General features: G+C 38.6%; 3 protein-coding genes, 2 long non-coding RNA genes and 1 pseudogene across 8 annotated transcripts; 2 read left to right on the top strand and 4 right to left on the bottom strand.

Annotated features, from left to right (window-relative positions):
• Positions 1-432: 432 nt before the first annotated feature.
• On the top strand, positions 433-1357 carry LOC9659911. The gene is made up of 3 exons (XR_002991791.1): positions 433-543; positions 598-740; positions 796-1357. It is a non-coding gene; the product is annotated as an uncharacterized LOC9659911 (long non-coding RNA).
• A 14568-nt stretch (positions 1358-15925) lies between these two features.
• Positions 15926-16394, bottom strand: LOC9658484 (cytochrome P450 94B3). The gene is made up of 2 exons (XM_024669786.1): positions 16077-16394; positions 15926-16004 (listed from the first exon to the last, which is right to left on the bottom strand). The coding sequence occupies exons 1-2, from the start codon at positions 16383-16385 to the stop codon at positions 15939-15941; spliced, it is 375 nt and encodes a 124-aa protein (XP_024525554.1). The 5' UTR covers positions 16386-16394; the 3' UTR covers positions 15926-15938.
• LOC112344644 lies at positions 16166-16996 on the top strand. Of its 2 annotated transcripts, none has more exons than XR_002991786.1 (3): positions 16166-16205; positions 16320-16662; positions 16761-16996. It is a non-coding gene; the product is annotated as an uncharacterized LOC112344644 (long non-coding RNA). The 2 variants fall into 2 exon arrangements; XR_002991785.1 differs by having other exon boundaries at positions 16758-16996.
• A 459-nt stretch (positions 16997-17455) lies between these two features.
• On the bottom strand, positions 17456-19541 carry LOC9658483 (cytochrome P450 94A2). 3 transcript variants are annotated; one of them, XM_002964729.2, is made up of 3 exons: positions 19236-19541; positions 19132-19184; positions 17456-19057 (listed from the first exon to the last, which is right to left on the bottom strand). In XM_002964729.2, exon 3 carries the CDS (start codon positions 19016-19018, stop codon positions 17534-17536), a length of 1485 nt encoding a protein of 494 aa, XP_002964775.2. In that variant the 5' UTR covers positions 19019-19057; positions 19132-19184; positions 19236-19541; the 3' UTR covers positions 17456-17533. The 3 variants fall into 3 exon arrangements, with proteins under 3 accessions (XP_002964775.2, XP_024525511.1, XP_024525509.1); XM_024669743.1 differs by having other exon boundaries at positions 17456-19184; positions 19236-19398; positions 19478-19539; XM_024669741.1 differs by having other exon boundaries at positions 17456-19184.
• Positions 19542-19607: 66 nt separating this feature from the next.
• On the bottom strand, positions 19608-20786 carry LOC9658482 (methyltransferase-like protein). The gene is made up of 4 exons (XM_024669700.1): positions 20712-20786; positions 20144-20509; positions 19933-20058; positions 19608-19709 (listed from the first exon to the last, which is right to left on the bottom strand). Exons 1-4 carry the CDS (start codon positions 20784-20786, stop codon positions 19608-19610), a joined length of 669 nt encoding a protein of 222 aa, XP_024525468.1.
• A 13-nt stretch (positions 20787-20799) lies between these two features.
• LOC9659910 lies at positions 20800-22420 on the bottom strand (annotated as a pseudogene).
• Positions 22421-22541: the final 121 nt, after the last annotated feature.

The following is a 22541-nucleotide window of genomic DNA, read 5'->3' as shown; positions in this document are numbered from 1 at the left end:
TTCCACGGATTGGTAGGTAAATCTGGAATTATGAATGCTTCTTTTCTTAGCACCTCCAGCCAAGAGCAAGGAGAAGAAGAAGACGGTGCTGCATCCTCCGGTTATTATCCTCCAGTGATTCTCAAGGAGCCACACCAAAACTCTGGAAGAGGTTAGCAGTAGAACTTCTCATCGATTAATGGGAGGCAACTCAATATACCTGACTATAAACCATGGAGGCACTCTTCTCGTAGCCCAGAAAAAATTCCAGAGAAGTGAAGAACCAATCTGGAACGACAACCAGCTCCAGCATCTGAGTCATCTCCTCTGGTTCCTCAGACGATGAGCTGCTCAAGGTCTTGTTGCTCATTCCCGTCAGGTAATGTGCAGGTGTGCTACAATCTTGAAAACTCATGTAGAAAAGGTTTTGTGGACAGTGAGGGTGTGAAGAGTCTTAATATTTCTGTGGAAGGTCTAAGTCAAGCTACTATACTATGTAGCACTAACTCTGTGACGAAGAGCGTGTCTATGAAACTAAAAATGGGTACGACTTCTTGTTTGGAGGTAAATCACTTTTTTTAATTAATCACGTATGTTACTAATCAAGTGGCATGGCAGGGTGCTGGAAAGACCTCCATATTATGCACTGTGGTGGCATAGCATGAACACTGATATCAACAATTTTTTTTCCAGACATCAAGTGTCATGAAAGCGTTTCATGCAGTGTAGGATACATAGATTCAGTAGGCGTTAACTTTCAGGTAAAAATTTCTTCCTTACTCTGCTTTGATTGGTTTACCAATTGGTTCTATATAGGACCTATCATATGAAGAAGAGCAGCTGAAGAATGGTTTGTTGAGAGCAGATCCATATAAAGCCTTGACTTGGTAATTATCGTGCACAATCTGGCTCACAAGAGTCCCAGGCCGCGACAACAGGCTGCCGATCACTCTCGACCAGCTCTTGGCACCCTCCTGGACGAGATCACTACTGCTGAGGTCCCTTTTGTTTTAGATCTTGCCATGAGTGCCGACTGGCATCAGCTTTCAAGCGTTACAGCCATGGACGTGTACAAGTCCACTCCCGACTTGACAAAGTCCCAGGAACTGCAGAGACTGGGACATCGTTGGAGGAAGGTCTCTTTTTTATATCGATTTTTTGTTTTCACCATTTTTGCAGAAAAAATTATTGGAGATGATCTGGATAAGGAGAAGTGGCAATTGATCGTTTGTAGTACCTCCAAGCATGACCTGAAAAGGGTGGTTAGTCTGAAGAGGTTAGAGTGAAATGTAACTTTGTTTTCCCAGCTAGCTTGGGCGGAGTATGGATTGATGAATTGGCTATCAGAAATATACAGAGCTATCCAAGGTTTACAGTTTGTCATGAAACTTGTTTTGCAAGTGCTGGCCCACGAGAATGGCTGGCAGCTCTTTATTCAGCGGGAGTTCCTTGTGCTGTTGCCTCCACAATGGATCAGATTAGCTGTTGGATGCACTCATCAGAATGGGTCTCGACAAGAGTGAGGCTGTTAGACACGTTGTGCATGGTTTTAATACAATAGTTGTTAACTCTAGGCAGTTGTCACAGAAGAGGATGGAATGGACTCCACCACGGATTGGGAGCTGGATCCTTTGTCCTGGAGACCAGAGTGGCCGCGAGCTAGATCCTTTGTCCCAGAGACTAGAGTGGCCACGAGATGGAATGGTTAAGGCTAGGGTTTATGCAGAATGTGGTGGTGGTAACACATCACAGCCGAGCACCCCTCTCTGTTCGATCACTGGTCCGCAAAGATCTTGAGGAGATCCTTCCAGCAAACGATCTTATCGATATCAATATCGAGGAGCCACTGAAAAATAATCTAGAGTAACTTCAGCCAAAGAGATTGATTGAGCTCTCCAGTTGCCAAAGACCCGACTACAATTGCTCTGGCAGCCTCTGCTCAAGATGTCCACTGGTGAATTCCAAATATCTTCACACCCAGCTCAACGAGGTAATCCAAGCGACGTGCTAAGTAGTGAGTGCCTCACTCTCATGCTTTCCGGTTCATTAAAGTTCCTGTTTTTCCAGTTTTATTGTTAATCCAAAGTGGAAGTTTAGCTCTTTGTTTCACAGATTTATAAAGCTGACCTACCCAAGAGAGTTCACAAGTCAGAGTCACGTCTCCAACTAGAGGCTTAAGTTCTGCAGCCTTGAAAACCCCAGGAAGCAATCTTCCACTTCTACAGAGCCTATCACCTCCACTTCACAACCACGGCCTCATTGCTCACCTGGCCTCTTATTGTTTTTTTTACCTCTTCTTGTCCTTTTGGTAAGAGCAGCAGTAACAAAAGCGAGCTTCTGAAGGAAACATGTGCTCACTAGGGGAGGTCTTCTTAGCTGTTAGAGTAGAGCATAGGAAATTATACAAGGAAGGGAATCTCCAAGGAAGTATAGAGCAGTAGATGGAAGCTTTAGGCCCTTGATGTAGTTCTTTTTTATTTTTCCCAATTTTGAAGATATCACATTGCCTAGAGCTGCAATATTATAAAAGAAGGTAACAATTCATTTACAGCTAATGGATTTAAGTCCTTGCTCTGTTTTCTAGCTTTAACAGAACCCACTGATAAACGTTATAGTAATGCAAAACATTAGGAGATTGCTGGGAACAATGATCTATTATCGAACCACCATGATCTATTGCTATAATATGACCAAAGTAGGCTGAGGCTGGTTATTGTCTTATGGTGATTTTGCTCTGGTTGTGGGACATGCAATGGAATGGTATCCAATGCTACTTGGCATCTCTGAAGATCAAGCCCTATGAAATATCAAAAAAGTATATATGAACAGTAAAGAATATGAGTTTCAACCTTCATTGTGATAATTATGTTACTAAAAAACTGTTATGGCAAACACAGATATATAACATGAAATAACAGTGTGTTACATAGAGAAACACTTAGTTTGCAAGATTAATCTTATTGTATATCAATTATTAGATGGTAGAATAAACTAGAGTATACAATATGTATCTGGGAAAGTCTATAAATTCTAAACACATTTCAAAATTATAAATAAAAGACTAATCATAATGAATAACAACTATTAGATAGTAGAATATCCCAAATACCTAAGTATAATCTAGGTACATCAACTACCCAATTTGTTTACATAAGAAAACCAAAAACATTTTATAATTATAGTATTTCTATTTATATATCAAACAGGAATATAAGAAACTCCATATAAAACATTCTAGCTTTTCTTTGATCAAATAACCATGTAATTGTATAATTGTCTCTGACCATAGACGGTTGGTCTTTTTTAAAATAATTCCAAAAATGTTATTGAAACACTACTAACACCACTAAAGTAACAAAATATAAATGATAATATAATATTTCTATATCAGCTTGACTAAAATTTACTAAATATAAAGAAAGAATTCTTTGAAAGCCCAATTCTATTAAAACTTGAAAATTTAATAAGAAAGTAAAGTGAAGAATTATAAAATCATTTAAAGTATATTTATTCATAAAAGAATATTTATAATATTAAAATAAAATATTTAAGTAGAATATTATCAACAAAGAATATAATAATATATTATTTGTTATTTTCATTTAAAATTATTAAATTAATTAAATATTTCCAAATCATTATTGCACTATTATATAGTTTCTGACAAGAATGATAATGTATTAATAAATACTATATAATTTATGATTAATTAATTATTAATTTAATTATTTAATAAAAGTGGGGTTTTTAGCTCATGATTCATCCATTAATTTTCTCCTTTTTGCATATTATTACAAAAGTAGACTATTTTTTTAAAAACTATGACTAATAGTGTTAGCCTTTCGATAAAGGTTTCAGAAAAGTTTGTTATGCATGTTAAGATTAATATGAACATTTTATATATAAAGATGAATATAAAATTTTAGAAATTACTAAATAACAGAAATGTACATGACACTCCCAGAAAATATATATTTGGAAATTTTTATAGCTAAAAGTTCTGTATCTAACTATAAATAACTATGATGCATCAAGAAGTGTTTGTAAATATATATTTACTCTAGAGTAACTCAATCACAAAAATTATTATTAATGGTAACTGTGATCTTATATAGTGATAATTAATTCTCTATAATAGATTCATGACACATAAAAAGTTAGTTCTCAATATAATGAGTTGACCAATTTAGCATTTATCTTGTGTATGAGAAATTATTGTAGCATACGTGGTTTTCACCCTTTATCCTATGGTGATTTACCATGATGATTTATGGTTATTTACCAAAGTTATATGACATTCCTAATTCTGCCACCACTTAGCATCGGTGTTGTTAATGCTGCTCTTGGATGTTCAGTACTACACATAATTTGTACAATAGTAGTTGATATCTAATAGATATTCTCATTTGATTTTTTAACTAGAGTTTGGTTAAGAACACATGGGAACTGGCTTGTCATGTCAAGAAAATGAATTGTCATATGTAAAGCTACTTATATTTCTATATCTCCATCTAATTTCTGATACTACATTATAAAAGTTAATTACACTTGTATGATGAATGATGATATATCCCAAATTGGCAGTCTTGTCCAAACCACTAAAGGTGCTAAATATCTCTGATGTGTGTTTTTATATTAGAATTGTTATGTATGTTATGATTAGTATGAACTTTTCAAATATAAAGATGAATATGAACTTTTCAGAATTACTAAATAACAAAAATGTACATGACACTCCCAGCAAAGCTGGGACTTGTGCCTTGGATGAGTGTGATTGAATATATTGCCAATAGCAGTCATTTTAGCATGTAGGGTTTGTTTCAGATATCTCTATTGACCATGCATTCTAGGGTTGCTAGATCACAAGTTTCTGTGACAACTCACTACAAGTAGTCAGTACCTTTCTCTTTGTTAGTCAATTATCAGATTCTTTGATAATTTTTCTTTTTCTCTCTTGGCAGGATTTCTGGAAATAGCATAATCTAGCATATAATACAATTCTTGTGGAAAATGAGTATCCTCTAAGGCAGGCTTGCTCAAGAATATTTAACATAACATTAGCATAACCATGCAAGTTAACAAATGGTTAACAAATGGTATGGTTAATTTTATGCAGGTTCAAACTTTAATTATAATCCTCTATATTTCATTGGCTATAACCTTTGTAAACCAAGCTCATATAAGTGTCATGATAAATAGTTATCTCAAACATGTTGTAAACTTTATAAAGACTCAATCCAATACAGCTCACTAATAAAATAAAATAAAATAAAATAAAAAACTAATATAAAATTTAATCTCCCTCAACCACATATTTTCCTTGTATAAGAATCAAATGTCCAATATAAAACCATTGGAGCTGTGAATGTTGTAGGAAATAAAAAAAAAAACTTTATACATGTTATGGCCCTTTTTTATTCAGTAACATGACAAAGAAAACCTATTTTAGGTGTTGAACTTGCACTATTGATTCTTGGGTATGGGCATCAAGGAGAATGTGAGAGATACATTGAATAGAGGTAGGCAATGCTAGAGAATTGCTATAGCAAGAGGAAGGTATGTCATGGCCAGGAGCAAATCAATGTCAAGAAAGCTAGGGCAATGATCAGGTAGGTAACTTTTCTTTGAGGTTAATAGTACATGGAATGATCCATAATAAAGTGTGTAATGGGCAGCAATGGTGATGAGATGAACAGTCTGCCTCTTGAATTCAGGGCAAATAGGTCCCTCAACCATGGCAACAACAACACTAATTCCTGTATTAGATGATGATGCTGGGTACCGGTGCCTCTTGTGAGTGCCATTATCAACCCACGGGCAAATGCATAAAATGAACAGAGTGTGGAGGAATCTTGTCTCCAATGCCAAGTTTTATGACAATTGTTCTGTATAAGGATTGATTGAAGGTGTACTGGTGGTAACAATGTTTCTCAAACATGGGAAAGAGGTCTTGATCATTCAATCCTAGAAGTGCCAAGAAAGTGTGGATGATTATAGTACATAGGAGAATTTGTGTGTCAAGTTCTTGACAGAAAGTTCTATATTGATCTACACATGAATCGATGGAGTTCTTTGGCATCAATGTTGTGTCCTTGAAAGTTGTGTGCATATATGGTTATGGATGGCCAACTCTATGTAGTGGATGGTGCTTATATGGGGATGCATCCAATAGCCAAGATACGCAATCCAGTGGATGATCAATAGAATCCTCTACCATTGCTGATTTTATCCTACCCTTGTCATCAATGACAATAAAATAATTATGAAAGATAGTGGTTGCTTCTTCAGATCAACATTTGTTTTATTAGCACAAGATTTGTCTTGGAAAGAGATGAATATAATTGCATTGCATGGGCGACACTGCTTTGTATACTTCAAACAATTCTACAAGCCCAACATGTATGGATTGTTGAGGCAATAACATGTGGACATTAGCTCAATGTGGTGAACACTTCTCAAGCAGATAACTACAAGCTAATGCTCTACTCAACAAGCTGCTAGAAGAACATCTGGGCAATCTCAAGAAATTGCAAAGTTGTGTCAGTGATTCAAGATAATAGCATTGAACCAAAGTGATAGATGTTTACAATCTTGATGTGCTATTGGTAAATACCAATGAAATGTCCTTCAAGGTTAATATAATTATAGAATATGTATTAAAATATCATGGTACAGAAAAGGCTCAAGTTGTTCTTACAATCAGGTGTGCTTTGCCATACCTTCACTTTCAAAACTTTCAACATACAACCTATTAAGTCTTATGCTTGAATATCTTATATATATGTTTCTTAACTTTTTAAATATAAAGAAACAATAGAAATGAAAAGCCGAATAAGGAACTTTTCCAAATTACTAAACAACTAAAATGTATATGACACTCCCAGCTTCACTTCTTAGACTGAGATTTCTCTTTTTTCATATTATCAACAAAAGTATACAAATTTATATGACTATTAATACAATCATCAATGATTAAACATATTGAGATTTCAATTGGCTCAAATGTAGTCTAAGATTTATGTAATATCATAAATTTTCTAACATTTTTTCTTACATTGTAATTATACATGACAAAAATAATAAGGTATAAATATCATTGAGACAACATCAGTACAAGAACCATCTAAAGAAATGTGATTCACCATCAATTGAAATTTAATTATATTAAATCTATCTATATACCATTTATGAATTTTCTGGTATTTTATATTTTTAGAATAAAGAAAAAGTTTATATATCATTATTACCTCAATATAGAGTAAAACCTTGCCATTCATTTATCATTATAAAATATCAGCCTTTAAAATATTGTAATAAAGCCTTAATTTTAAATATAAATCCATGAAATAGAGAGATAATAACTTATTTTACATTAGCATTCTCTCTATTAAAAAACACATACAGAAATAATGCTAATGATATAAAGTAGAATACTTCTAATATTAAATATTACTCTCAAAATGTGAGAATATAAGTATTAGGAATAAGGGAATATCAAAGATAAATATGTATAATTTTGAAATTATTCTAAAAAATATAGCACATAAAGGTAATTTTTATCACTTAGTATCATGAAATTCCAAAACTTTCAATCTAAAGAGATGAAAAATAAAACTCCATAAAAATTGTTATATTTTTTTAATTTTATAAGATGTATATAGTTTAAGTGAGTTTTAAATCTTTATTTTTGAAATCATTATACTTTAGTGTCCTTAAGAAACACATTTTTTATTAAGAGGAAAAATTGTAGATCAATTATATGGAGATTTCAAATAAAAAAATAGTTACCAAGCCTCAATATTTAATTGACTCATCTGGCCATGGAATCCCACAGCAAAATATTCCATTTATAGAAGATCATGCAGCACTAAGAGTTTTAAATGTTATATTATGTTATAAGTTAAATTTATTATATTATTTATTATGTTATATTTGTAGAAGGGATTTTGAATATAAATATTATGTTATGTTATGTTAACTATGTATGTTATAATTATGATTATATTAAAATTATAATTATGATTTCAACTTTTTGAAATACTAAAATATCAAGAATAAACACGATGCTCCCAGCGTAGCTGGGACTTTTGCTAGTACTCCCTTATTTAAACATGCTATTGGCATATGGCATCCGGCGTCTTTTATTCCATTTTTAGAATATTATTTCTGAATATGCTTATAATCTAATGGCTGAAATTCAAAAACTTCAAATAGATGGCATGGATGAAGTGCTAAAGGAGTGGCAACGCTTCAATTAATGACGCTCCAAATCAAGTGAAATTTTTTAGGGCAATCGGGCAAATTCATACAGGACAAGCTGCCTTTGGTGGGCGTGTGCATACCATTTGCGAAAGCCAGGATCGTGGATTGCTCATCGCTATTCGCGACACACGCACCTTGCCTGGGACAGGTCAAAGGTGGACAGTCTGAAGAACATAAGCTCCAGCTCCATGACGACTTCCCCACTGGCAACCACTCCTGTTCGCCACATTTTCTGTGCCATACAGTCTTGTTGAAGGAAGGATATTTATACTCACTCAGTGGTCATGTCATTGTTTGAAATGACTTTGGAAGATCAAGAGACTGCGATGGTCTTTCATAGATTATTGCAAACCCAAGGTGCAAAAAAACCTTTGTCATTGGTTTGTCTCTAAACATTTTTGCTGTGTGCTGGCCGGATCCTCGCCCCTGTATTTCCCATCCGGCCAGATTCCAAAGTCTCTGCAAGCCACAAACGTTCTCCAGGAGCTGGCTGTGAGGTGGAAGAAGCGACGCATCCACAAACTCCATGGTTTCATGTGACTCCATGAACATGTCAAGGATGTGTCCAAGCTTGCTAAGTGCAACATGCTGCATGCGCTATTGGTGAACAACCGATCAAGGTAGATTTAAAATTCTTTACTTTTTTCTGAAGACAATTTGCAGGGACTGCTGAATGCTGCAGCTATGGCTAGGCTGGCGCTTGGAGAAGCTTTGACGAATCTTGTTTGGGCTAAGGTACTCTCATCTTAATTGTGTTTACACACCTTATGATCTGTTTAACTTTGCAGGTTGAACTTGATTCCGAAATATATGTACAATCCTGCTGTTGCTCTTCGTGACACTGTGATCGAGCTTGAGGTTGCAATAGAAGGTGGAAAGGACAGCTTGTCAATGGCTGTTCAAGCAGGTGGTGAAACTGTCAAGGCACTTGCGAATCTCGTCATTAGTCGTATGTAACTTGTCCAGACATTACACTCATCGTCACCCCTGATTTGAAGGTACTGAAATTCATATCCTTTCATTCAAATCTGATTACTTGCTTCTTCCAGATTGGAGAGGAAGTTGTTCTTTTGTTGGGACTGGCAAAGGTCGTCTAGGAGGTTTTGCACTGGCCCAATTTTTTTATCAGGTCAGACAAACTGTGGTTTTCTTTCCTTGCTAGCTTCCACTATGCGGATTAGTGATACTTGCCTGGACGTTGAAATATTTAAAACGTGCCTTCAATGCGACACAGGTGATCATGTCATTCATCGGTTTTCTTTCTGCGGACAGACCTTATTGGCAAGAAACTTATTTCTGCAGGACATGATATCAGAGTTATAGTTTCATTGCTATCGTTTCATAGTTTCATTGTCTTTGCGAGAAATTATGGCATTGAAGTAGACATTCGGACACTCTAAGCATATCCATGGGAGGAGCTATTGCTACAGAAGTCGGGGATGAGACCATGAGTTTAAGGATTGCAGGTTTAATCAACCTTAAACTCATGACACTGTGTCCAGGTAATTTATGGTAAAGTAGAATATGTCGAATTCTAGAAAAAGTAGTTGTTCTTATTTCCAATGAATGAGCTTTTGGAGGTTCTTGTGTGTTTTACAGCCTGGTTTTCCTATTGCAGGTCTCCCTTCTTATTCCCAGGAGTGGCAGAAAGGCTGGGATTTATTTATTTTGGTTCTTTTGATTGGAAACTACTGAGATTCAGTGTTGAGCTCTAATAATGAAAGGCAGAGAATTTATGGTTGCCTGGGGATACAATCCTGAAATTTTGTGTTTACAGTTTTGGAGCCGATCAAAATATCCAGTATTTGCTTGAAATTTCCCAACGAGGAATGCACTGCCAATACAGCAGTGGTGCTCTCGAGTTATCGTCACTGGAGCCACTAATATGAACGTGACTGGCTGCTCAATTAATCAGACGCCATAGTTGAGTGCCAACGCTGTACCATTATGGGGTTCTTCCTCCTCTATCACTGGAAAGCAACATGGCAGTGACTGCTTTGCCGACATTCTCGAGATTTTTACACAAGTGGTACTATGAGCCGGTGCTAAAGCCGGGACAGCCTCCACTTCCACTGGGTCCGCTTGGATGGCCCGTCTTTATCAACATGGCTGCTTTTCTCAGAGCCTTCAAGTCTGGATTACCATACTCTTTCATGGGTCACTTCTTGGTTTCAGGTATAATCGAGTGGGTTTTACAAGGCATTTCTGTTCTAGCAGCCCACCGTCCTGGTTGCCACACCAGAGGCATGCAAATTCGTGCTCTCCAAAGACAGCTTTGAGACAGGATGGCCAAAGAGCGCTGTTGTGCTCATTGGACGAAATCTGTTTTGCGAGATTAACTGAAGAGAGCTACTTGAAGCTCCAGAAGCTTACTGAGTCACTGTGAACAATCCCAAAGCTCTTAAGCAGTACGTGCCCCTACAACAGCATGCCTTGCAAGGTGGCCTACAGAGCATAAGATTGTTCTTCTTACTGAGATGAGAAGGGTAAGTGATGTTTACTTCCTCTCTGTCTTATTTTCTCTTTGATACTGGTTTTTTCTGATATGACAGTTCACGTACTCTAACTGTCCTCTACATTTTATATAGGAAAGACTCCAGTCTCGATGTGGATGAGATTTTCTCCTTGTACTACATTGTCAACCAAGGCATTCAGGCTTTCCCCATCAACTTCCCCAACACTGCTTACAACAAAGCCTTGAAGGTAAAAGCCATATGCATTGTCTTACATAGTTTTGTGATGTTTGATAAAAATTATATTATATTAAAAATATTCATAAGAACATATTCTACTATTATTGTGGATTTGTAAAGAAAGAAGAGATATTTAAGAGTACATTAAAATTTTTTTATATATACTAAATCAATAAACAAATCAAACCAAAATCAAATAGTTATATCTGAAAATAAATATTTAAAAAATAGAAAATAATTATGATTTTAGGTGAATTGTCTGTGAGAGTAAATTCAAAGAATAAAAAACAATATTTTATTATCTTCTGCATAATATTGTTTAGCTTGATTTAATATTTCTAATGAAATTCTTACAATCGATTTAAAAGTTAAATTAATCAGCTTTAAACTTACAATTTTATATTATTTATTACAACTATAAATTAAGCTACATGATTAATATAATTTACTTTATGGATAGATGTAATTATGGTTTTAATGTTTCATTAAAATAAATTAGTCAGTTTTAATAAAATAACATATATTAAACACAAACCCAAAATATGAATAAAAATGAATAACATATATTTCAAATTATTAGCTTGGATGGATCATTAGTAAGTTGTAGTAAAAATTATATGCTCTTTTGAAGAAGTCTCATTCCTGAAGTGTATTCTTGATGTTCCTACTATTTGACCTTGGAAACAAAAGAAATCCAAAAGAAAGTCCCATAGAATTTACTTGGCTAACGTATTTGCATGATAGGGTTTTCAAGAAGATATTTAACTTTGGGCATCTAGAAAGTCATGTCACTAACTTGAGGGATGGGTAAATAAGAAATCAAAACTCAAATACTTACAGTTTTTTTTAATTTTCTCAAGGATATTTTTCTCATATGAAGTTTCCTTACTTTACTTTAATCTAGCCCCTATTTCAAAATATATATTCTTGGTAACAGTTTTTCAATTTGGCTTTACTTTCTGGAATTAAGCTTAATAGTTTGATAAACTACTTTGGAAAGGTATTCTTTTTTACTAAAGTGAACCTATGATAGAGGGTAAACATATCTCACAAGTGTGTTGCTAAAATGATGTATTAATTGGAAGAAGGAATCATTGGCACAAGAGGGCATTCTTTTAGATTTGCAACTATAAAGAGTAAAAGGGTGTAGTTGATGGGACAAGTGTTCCTTCTTAGAGAGGAATGAAACAAATATTCAGTAACAAATAATGACTTCCTAATGCACTATGTGCTCATCACATTTTATCCTATAACAATAGGTGTTTTATATACGTTCAAGTACCAACTTAGCATAGTTACTAGCACTTTTTGAAGCCAAAGGAATCCCTCCCTTTTCTAATAGCATTTAAAAAAACAGAATGACACATGATAACTGTAGCAATGAAACTCACAACTTCATGGACAATTCAAAAATATGGTATAGGGGATTGTCTTGATATATAAAACTTAGTCAACACAGTTTCCTATGATAAATTATTTCAATAGCTACAACAAATTAACACACCATTAGTAGTCATTGAATAAATATGTCATTATTCTTGCAGACTATCAAGGAGTTAAATAGATTGAATGCACTATTTGCATTAAATAAGGATGTCCATTGTGTTTAGCTTATACATGAATGCCCTTAAGAGTTTAATGTGGTATTAAAACTTTTTGGAGATCCATATAACTGACCACTTCATTCTCACAATAAAATCTATGGAAGGTAGTCTACATTGTAGTTAGATCTATTAGGGTCAAAATTTTCCATGAACCTGTCATTCCTTGTGATCATCAAGGTATGCAGCACACAGCAAGACATGATGTTGTTCGCAAGGATGCCTAGATGTCCTCTAAATCCCTTCTAACCAAGCAATTTCCATTGCCTCTTTAAAATTCCAAAAGATTGCTTGACAACAATCCTCATAGAAGAATGAAGAAAGTTGTATTGCTCTTTGCCATGAAATTTGTTTGGATATAAGACCAAAACCAGTAAAGCACACTTTTATCCTTTGTCAGCACAATTTGAATTACCATTGAGTAGTACTTTTTTGCCCTAGCATACCAATCTATTGCATCCTCTGATCCTAGGAGCTCAATTGCCATATCACCACAACAATTTGGTAATCCATGCAATCTCTAAAATCATGCTATAACTTCATTTATTCCCTCCTCATCTACCAATGGATCATTAGTCCTTCATGCTCAAGCAATGAATACCTGAATTAGCATAGACAAGCTTGAGTGCATGAAGCCACTCTAAATGCATCACCAATTATTTGCCATGTATCCCCGAATGCCAAGCGTTTCAAAGCAATAACTACTTGCTTTGAAATAGCTAAGTGCTACTTTGGTATTTTTGCCAAACCTGGAGAAGGCCTCCTAGCCAATTTTGGAGCAAGCTGGTCACAAAAAAAAGTGAATGTAGATACTAAAAAACTTCTCTGAATCTTTGTGGGTTTCCACAAAATATGGAGAACCTGAAGCTCTGTTTGATACTACTAGTGGAAACTTCTTGGCTTGATGTAATCCACACTGATCAATAGCCCTAGAAACTCCTTTTTAGTGATCACTCTTTCAATAAATGAAGTTGTAGTAGGACATGGCATAGAAAGTACTATAGCAATCGCTTCCTCCACCATTCGAATGAACAAAAACTTTCTTGAAACTGGAACTAAGATTATGTCCTCCTCCAGAAAGAACAACTCTACCAAATTTAAGTACCTCATCACAATCTCTACAGCATGGGAAATGATTGCCAAGGAAGAATTGCCAAGCTATGGCATGCTATGCACTCAATTTAGGGTAATAAAAAATGGCACCCTAATCCATTATGATGTGGAAAAAAAGAAGCTAATATGTAACCTTATGTGGCATATAAAAAAGAGGGTTACATGTAATGTAACCATTAAAAAAATAAGGAGGGGAAAGTTATTTTTGGGGGGGGGGAGGGGGTGAGGAGAAATTTCCAGGTGGGTGGAGCATAGAACCCCACCCTAAGGGAATTACTCCTTATTCACATGGGCATAAATTAAAAATACCTTGAGATGGAAAATGCTTAGTAGTCTATTGCTCAACCCCAATGAGCTTATAGAAGGTGATGAACCTGATCTAGAATGCCTAAATAATATACCAAATTGAGGAATATGATTAAGCCACCTCTTCATGTGTTGAATAATTCTTTTAAGCTTTGAGTCCAAGCTTGTATTATTCTATTCCAGTAAACCATTTAAGAAATAGTGTTTGGTTGCAATCACTAAGTAAAAACTAAATAAACCAAGTGCTTGTTACATATTGAACTTAAGCAAGTTTTAATAAATTGTTCTCTTTTTAGAATTAGCATCTAACTATCCCAGCGGAGCTGGGTTCCCTGCTAGTGCACTTCTATTTACAAATTTTAAAATTCTTCTGTTTTATCTAGTTTAGTTAATGAAAATAGTGTATATTATTATTATAATCTACAACTTAGAAAATAAATGGAAAGAAAACAAAAATAATATATATATATATTCATGACTTTATGAGTTTATTATTTCAAACTTAAATAATGTTTTAACATATAATAAAAAATTAGTTATCTCTCAACAGAAAAGTTAATTTTTAAAAATTAATGACCTTTATAAACTCTTAAGAAACTTAAAATAATTTCTTTAAGTTTATTAAATCCCTGTTCATTTTTTGAATCATTAAAAACTATTTATTTATGTATTTCACTATATTTTTAATTATAGTATGTTGCTATTTTATAATTTTTATTTTCTTTAGTTGTATATCTAGCAAAGGAAAAAAATTATTATAAATAAAGACCAATGGAAAATACTATTATTTTTTGTGGATTATTTTCTTAGTAATAAAACAAAATGTATATAGATTTATTTTTTAGTGTTTTTAAGAGCTCAAAAAAGATCTACACCACAATATATAATAAAATTTTCTTTAGTGTGAATACATTTCTTTTTTAGATATCCTACATCAAAACAATACTAAAAATGTAAATGCCGAAATGGCAAGTCGAGACCACTCAATGTCACAAACTACAGAAGGCAAATTCATACAGGCTCATCCAGTGAAGCCTTAGAAGATTTTCCCTGGAGGCGTCATGGAATATCTCTTAGTGGCCGCTTCACATGGGAACATTGGTCTAATCTCCATGGATTTCTTTTCTCTCGATGTAGACTTCTGTGTCACGTACCCAACGCATCCTCCAGGCTTGACACAGTGCTACAGAAATTAGAATAGTGGTTCTGCTCATTGGGACCATTATAGGCAAGCCAGTGAAGTTGCTGTCATTGGCATTGAAAACATCACTTCCAATGCTCCTTCCTGGCTAACAGGTAGTGGGCATGTGCTTATGATCCTGTCCGTTGTCTTCATTGTTGCTCCACTTTCCCTGGTGGAAAGAATGAGACAGGTATAGATTTCACAATATTTTTCATTGTGATTTAACTTCTCCAATGCAGCTTGAATTTTTTGCAACTCTAGGAGCATCGATTGTCATCTGGCTGCTCGTCATAAGGGTCATAGGTGCTATCAGGTTCAAGCTTCCTGCGGTGAAAAACGGAAACTGTCGGCTTCACAACTATAGGCAAGTTTCGATTGTATTTAGTCATTCTTGTTATCTGAGACATATCAGTGGATTTAGGCTCTATCACTCAAGCTATTTCGACATTTGGTTTTGCATTTTACGTACAGCCAATGATTGGTGATGCACTGAAATGCCCGTTGGTAAAGTTGGTGTGAAGCTGACCTCCAGTTGTATCGCGAGAAGTCGGGGGGCCAGCGCTGCCAACGTTGAAGTACCTCTTGATCTTCCAGAGTAAGGAATGCACTTGGTAAAACCTTTCAGTGCTTAACCTCGTGGACTCGTCGAATAACGCAATCGTGGGAAACGACGGATCCAAGCACATAGGATCGACTCCGAATGCGAGCTTGCAAATGCTGTCGAAGGCGAACCGCATGAACACGTCTTGCAAGTCGACTCGTCGGCCACAAACGCTTGCAATCGTTGGAAGCAGCCTCTTTTCAATCTTCTCGGCCACAGAATCCATGAGGTAGTCGTGTAGAGACCTCGTAACTCGCAAGTTTTCTCTGCAGCTTCCACAGGCCAGCGTCAGCATTGAAGATACCATCTCCAAGAAGATCTCTCAGCGTGTCACACACATAGTCTCCCTTTGGATACTTGTCGACGTTGGTCTTGAGGATGTACTCTACGTTCTGAGCGTTGGACGTGAGCTTGAAGGGCTTCGCTCCTCGCTTCAACGTGGTGGTGTGTCCGGGAGACTTGACAAGGTACTCAGTAGTCCATTTGAGAATCCTGTCCTTGTTTTTCAGCAGCTGAGGCATTGTTCCCAGAAGAGGATACATTCGGGGAACAAACTCACCATTACCATGTCGACTTTTCAGGTAGAACCAGACGAAGAAACCAACACAGGAAATCAGCAAAGCAGCAGCTAAAGTACCTTGCTCCATATCTCGCTGCCGCAGCACCGAAAAATAAGCGTCTCCTCACCTCCTCTCGATACAAGAGCCTCTTGGTTTGTTTGGAAGTAGATAGGGCCGGCAAATGCGGTATATGCTTCATACTTTTCTTTTTCCTCTATGTTCTACTATTTGCAGGCTACCAACTCTCTTAGACCCAGCCTTCATCGTTAACGTTATACCGAGAACAATGTTACTTCGTTATGCTTTGACAAGAGCCAGAAGAACCCATCGCGCCACCATCATATCCCCAAGAACGAGGACGAATGTAAGATGAAGCGACAAAGTAAATCCTGGCTGAAAGTCAGGACTTACCAGGACTGCCATCCTGTTTTTCTAACCTGCTACTTACCACCTATACAGCAGTCACATACGCCATTGACAACTTCCAACGCCTTGCTTCTCGGAGCCCCTCTTGAGCTTTCAGACACCGGATGGATGCTGTCAAATGCAAACCGCAAGAACACGTCCTGCAAGTCTAAACACTAGTTTTCTCTGCATCCGGTGTCCACCAGCGTTGAAGATCCAGTCTCCCAGTTCTGCGAAAGTCAAACATAGTCAAAGCCGTAAACAGCAAAGCGGATGAAATGTTCCTAACCCTTTTCTTGCTCGTAGCATTCGATCACTCTAGAACTTATCTTTTAAATAAAACACGTATTGAAAGCACACAACTTATTCTGCTACGATTGTTGCTGCAATAGGAGACGATCTGGTGTTGTGTTCTAACTCTAGCCCTGGGAACCCAAAATCACTCAGAAGAAATCCAGCTAAAATTTGGTCAGTCATGCTAGGTACGTTCCCAGTTGCATGCATCTTGTTCCATCTAAATCTAAAGACAATTTGCATAGGTTACTGTGACGGAGTGACCACCCTCAACATATACGAGTGCATTAGAGACGTGTTGAAGTCGTGAATTTTTGTTCAGTGGCAAGTTCCCCTTAAACAAATATTGCATTATTCACCAGTTTCCAAAATGGTACACATCATTCACGGGCTCCGAGCTCCGGAATTAAGTTGTTCAAAACTTCTTTCCTTCAGTTGACTCCCCATATGTTTGACTGTTTGCTGAACTTTGAAAATGTTGAATTATAAAAAAATTTCATGTCTAAAGATTTGGAATATTGGCACCAAATTTCAGACTAACGAAGCTTGGGAACAACGGGAAGTCCATCTTTCATGATCAGCGTCATGTTGATACCGTAGCAAGGCTCTTCTTTTCCCACCACCAGCTCAAACTTTGGTACCAGAGCCGCCACCACATACTTCATCTGTAGCATGGCCATCTCTTTGCCCAGACACACTCTCGGCCCGGCTTGAAATACCGGAAACTTGAATGGACTGACCGCGACGAACTGGCCATCCTGGATCCATCTCTCGGGCTTAAACTCGAGGCAGTCCTTCCCCCACAAGCTCTCCATCCTTCCCATAGCGTAGACGTGATACGATACCTTCATCCCCTTCTCCACAGAATTACCATCCGGGAGAACGTCCGAGTTCTTCACGACCTTTGTGTCAATCGGTACTGGGGGATAGAGCCTCATTGATTCGCACAGAGCTGCTTGCAAGTAGACCATGTCCCGAAGCTCTTCGTAAGTGAATGGCCTGTCTGACCCTTTCGCGACTATACTCCCGACTTCCCTGATGATTTCCTGCTGAACGCCTGGATGATTCGAGAGCAGCCAGAAGAACCACGAGAGTGACACCGCTGTTGTGTCCTTGCCGGCGAGCACGAAACTTATGATGATATCCCGCAAAAACTCGTCAGAGAAGCTCGTCGAGTCGAGTCCAATGAACCTCGAGAGCAAGTCCTGGTTGACCCTTCCTTTTTCTTCTCGCCGCTTCTGGACCACTGACACTGCAAACTCGTTCACCACATCCAGCACCTCCTTGAGTTCTCTTTCCGGTCCAACGTTGAGAGCTCGCATTAATTTCCACACCAGAGGATGGATCTTTTGGAACCGCAGCGTGCTAAGCGTCGTTGCCTTGTCAAATGCCTGCGCGAACTTCACCTCCGGAAACGATGGATCCAAGCACGCCGGATCAACACCGAAAGAGAGCTTGCAAATGTTGTCGAAGTTAAACCTCATGAACAAGTCCTGTAAGTCGATCTCCTTCCCATCCCGGGAAACACTGGCAAGAGTTGGCAGTAACCGGCTGTGAACTTCGTCCGCCAGGGAATCCATGAGGAACTCCCTCAGTGACCTCGTTGTGAACTCGAAGCTCGCAAGTCTCCTCTGAATCTTCCACAGCTCCCCGTCGACATTGAAAATACCATCTCCCAGCAAGTCGGTCAGGCTCTGCCTCAGGTGTTCTCCCTTGGGATAATTCTCGAAGTTGGTCTTCAAGATGTGCTCCACAGTTGCGGGATTGCCAGTGATTTTGAAAGTGCTGCCAAACCTCCCAGTGGTGAAAGTATTGGAGGGAGAGTTGATCACATACTCTGTCGACCACTCGAGAAACCTGTGGCTGTTGCGAAGGAAATCGAATACATTCCCAACCACTGGATAAAGTACTGGACCACCTGTTCGTTGCGAGTCGGCTCTTGATTGAATCGTCCTCCGGACTATCCAGCCCACCGCTGCCGCAAGAACAAAGCTCAAGCTCCACAACATACCTTGGTTCATGCTGAAAGCCCAGAAAAGGAGTGACGCATGTCAGTCGCCCTGACCAGTTAAAAACCCAAGTCACGAGGGAAGAAAAGCCAGCCAAAGGAAAAGATTCGAAGAAGCTCCCTTACGAGAAGAGACACGGCACGCACTTGAGACGGTGTAGAGGCTCGTACCAGTGGATCTGAAAGTCACCAAGTCAAGTCATTACAAAAGAAATCTAGATTTCTAGTACCTTGTTGAAGTTTGGAATGACCCATGTTTTCTGTTGAGACCGCTCTGTTTCCACCACCCGAAACTTAACTTTTGGAACCAGAGTTGCTTCGTCTGTAGACATGTCTTGACTCGAAACTTGAATGAACTCGCACTGATCCATCAAACTCGAGGCAGTTCCCACACTAACATTATCTGACGACTGTAGTATCATATGGGAGGATACAGCCTCACAAGTGTAGAGCTCGTCGTAAGAGAATTTACCTTCGCCAGAAGAACCAGGAGCAGTTGTGTCCATCCCGGCCAGCAGGAACTGATTAACTCGATTCAGAGGTTCTTACTGAAAGAGCAAGTCGTTCAGATCAAGGAGTGAATTCTTAGAAACTGGAGTTGCTTACGTATGGTCGGGCTTCATGAACTTTGCGTGAACCCAGACTCGCTTCATAGGAACTTTAGTTTTGTGATTCAGCTTAATGCAGCAGTACTCCAGTTCAACCTGGAAAAAGAACAGACAGAATAATAATAACAAGGAAACAAGCCTCGTTTTACCTCGAGCAATCCAGCACTCGTAACGAGATCACGCACGGCTTCGCACGAGAAGAAATACGACAAAGTACCATCGAGACGGCGATAGCAATTAGCAGCTACTTTTTGGTCTGCTGGAAATCTCAACATCGTCATGTCATACAAGCCTGTAAGCTTGCCACTGTGAGTCTTACTTCACGGAGAAATAGCATACCATAATCTCGAAAGAGAAGCATTCCACCGGGTCGGAGTACAGAGCAACATTCTTTGAGAAGGTTGCTCATTTGATCCAGATCTGCCAGCGCGGAAAGAGCGAAAATCTGAAAAGACAAATCAGTTTTAATTGCAAGACAATTTCAGGCTTACCAGCGTGATGAAATCTGCTCCGCCTTCGCAGCAGCTTACAAGGAAGCTCTTGATACCAAAGTCGGAGGCTCGACAGGCGTCACAAGCCAGCCACGCCGGAAGTGCCTCACAGGAAGGATCGCAAACAAAAGTCCGCAGCCTCGACGTTGCTTGCTCATTCAAAGCTTTATCTCCCATTTTGTTTGTGAGGCTCACGGCAGCCTCACTGAGGTCGCAAGCATACACTCTAGCGGTTGTTGTTGCTCTGGAACAAAATACGTCCTTCAGTAAGAGGGAATAGCAAACAACATCAAACCTCAGGATCGGAATGGCCGAACTTCCAGCTCCACATCCAACCTCCAGAGCAGTGAACTCTTGATTAGATCTTCCAAGCTCAGGGAACTCTTTGAGAAGATACCTACGTTCCTGCAATGTGGAAAGCCCGTAAGGCAACAGTGCAGTGCTGATGCTTACTTTAAAGAAGATGCCTTGACAGTGTCGGCTGTGAAACTTCTCCCATGCCAAGGCTGCAGTACAGGTATGCTCGCTAGAAATCGCTACGCGAGCCAAATCCTAGCCAAAGGCAAAGAGAACAAGCCATTAGGAAACGATATAATGTAAGCCCAACCTGTGCGCTTTCCACCTCTTCGTGCAGATCATTCCAATCAAAATCCTTGGAGTAGTACACGACTTCTTCTTCCATGAGACCTAAAACGAGAGGCCAAATAAGAGTTGAATTCAATGTAGTTTTAGTCAATCGCTCCAATTGTCCTCGTCGGCTTGCACTTGAGCCGCAATAGTTCCTAGAGCTTCGTCCTGAAAGACAAAATCGCATCCATATCTCCTGTTTTTCACCACAAAGATGCTGCGCTCACCTGGAAAGCCGACTGTTTTGGAGACCAGACGAGTATTCTACGATCATTGCTTCCACTGTAGAGTTCCTGGGAGAAACAAAAGTATAGCTTCTCGAGGAAACAGAGAGACGATATCATACCTGTGATTGACTGTGATAAGCACAACAGTTTACAAGTTCGTAGTGTCCTTTTAAGGTGGAAAGCAAGCGACCGCTCAACATATCGTACACCTGAGAATAGAGAATTATTCCGAATAGAAGGATAGGATACGTCGTACCTGTATCGAGGTTAGACATGGAACGAACACCAGTGGCTTGTCTCCAGAGACCTCAAGTTCGCACGTCAGATTTCCGTTTATGTTTGTTGGCTCGTAATTCACAAGAGTATTTCTATGTCCCATAGCTTGACTCTGGAATCACTGCCTGGCACATTTTGTTCTTATGATTTTCGAAAGTAAAGAAACAAAACAAACGAAGCCGTACCCGCACTAAGAAGGTAGTGTCCGTCTGGAGCGATGTCACTGTGCCATAGTGCGCCGTGGAACGGTCCAGAGCCGAAGTCTAGCCGAAGTTCAGTGGCTTAAAAAAAAAGACAGAACAAAAGAGAACGAGAAGGAAACAATTGCCTTCCTGAGAAGCAGAAGAACGATGCTGGTCAAGAACATAGAAGCAACCCGCACGTCTTATGTCCCACAACCGGATCGCACCGTCACAACCTCCGGAAATTAAAATCCATTCGGAAGATGCAGACCATTTCACCGCCCAAACAGCATCTGCAAGTACAGGAAACGTTTTGCAGGGACAAACACAATCTCGAATACCTCGGTGAGCGCTAAGGGCATGGGTGAAAGCACCAGAAGATATATCGCAAAGCCTTATGCGATAGTCCTCCGTGCCTGTAGCTATAAGCATGTGAGTCGTAGAAACGGGTGACATGCTTACACCGAAAACCTTCCTGGCATTTTGGATTGCATCAGCACCTACAAAAGAACGATTCAGTGAATCAGATACCAACAAAGAAAAGGTCTCCAACCTCGAGAGTGTTTGCATCCCAAACATTTATATGCTTGTCGAACGAGCCAGAGATAAAAATTCCAGTGTCCACTGGATACCATCGAACTGATGAAACGCAGTACCTATGGGCTTTGTCCATAGAAAAGAGAGCTTCGTGCTTTTGAGAGTAATGCTCCACCGTCGTTGGCTGTGATATGTCATAGACACTGATCGATCCATTTCCATTGCCAGCAAGCATATATCTAGCTTCCACGGGATCAATCTAGCACAAGATTTACACAGTAATTTTCAAACTGTGAAAGAAATACCTGCAAGCTGTTCACAGCGCCTCTGCCAGACGAAATCACATCCTTGGTCTTGCACAGCTCCAATGCGCGAGATCTCATCCGGCGAACAGAAGCAGCGTAGCGCCATGGCGGTGCCCCGAGCTCGCGCTCTCGAAGACCACTCCACATTGGCGCCACACCATAAACCCTAAAGAAAATTACAAATATAAAAATATTCCACGTGGCACAATACCTGCCCGGTGACATTCTACGTGGTCCTGACGTGGCACTATTGTCTCGACCCTGCAATAACATATTATGTATT

This window comes from Selaginella moellendorffii, unplaced genomic scaffold (assembly GCF_000143415.4).
Source record: "Selaginella moellendorffii unplaced genomic scaffold, v1.0 SELMOscaffold_5, whole genome shotgun sequence".
Classification (NCBI taxonomy): Eukaryota; Viridiplantae; Streptophyta; class Lycopodiopsida; order Selaginellales; family Selaginellaceae; genus Selaginella; species Selaginella moellendorffii.
This window is presented reverse-complemented; position numbering and strand designations above follow the sequence as displayed.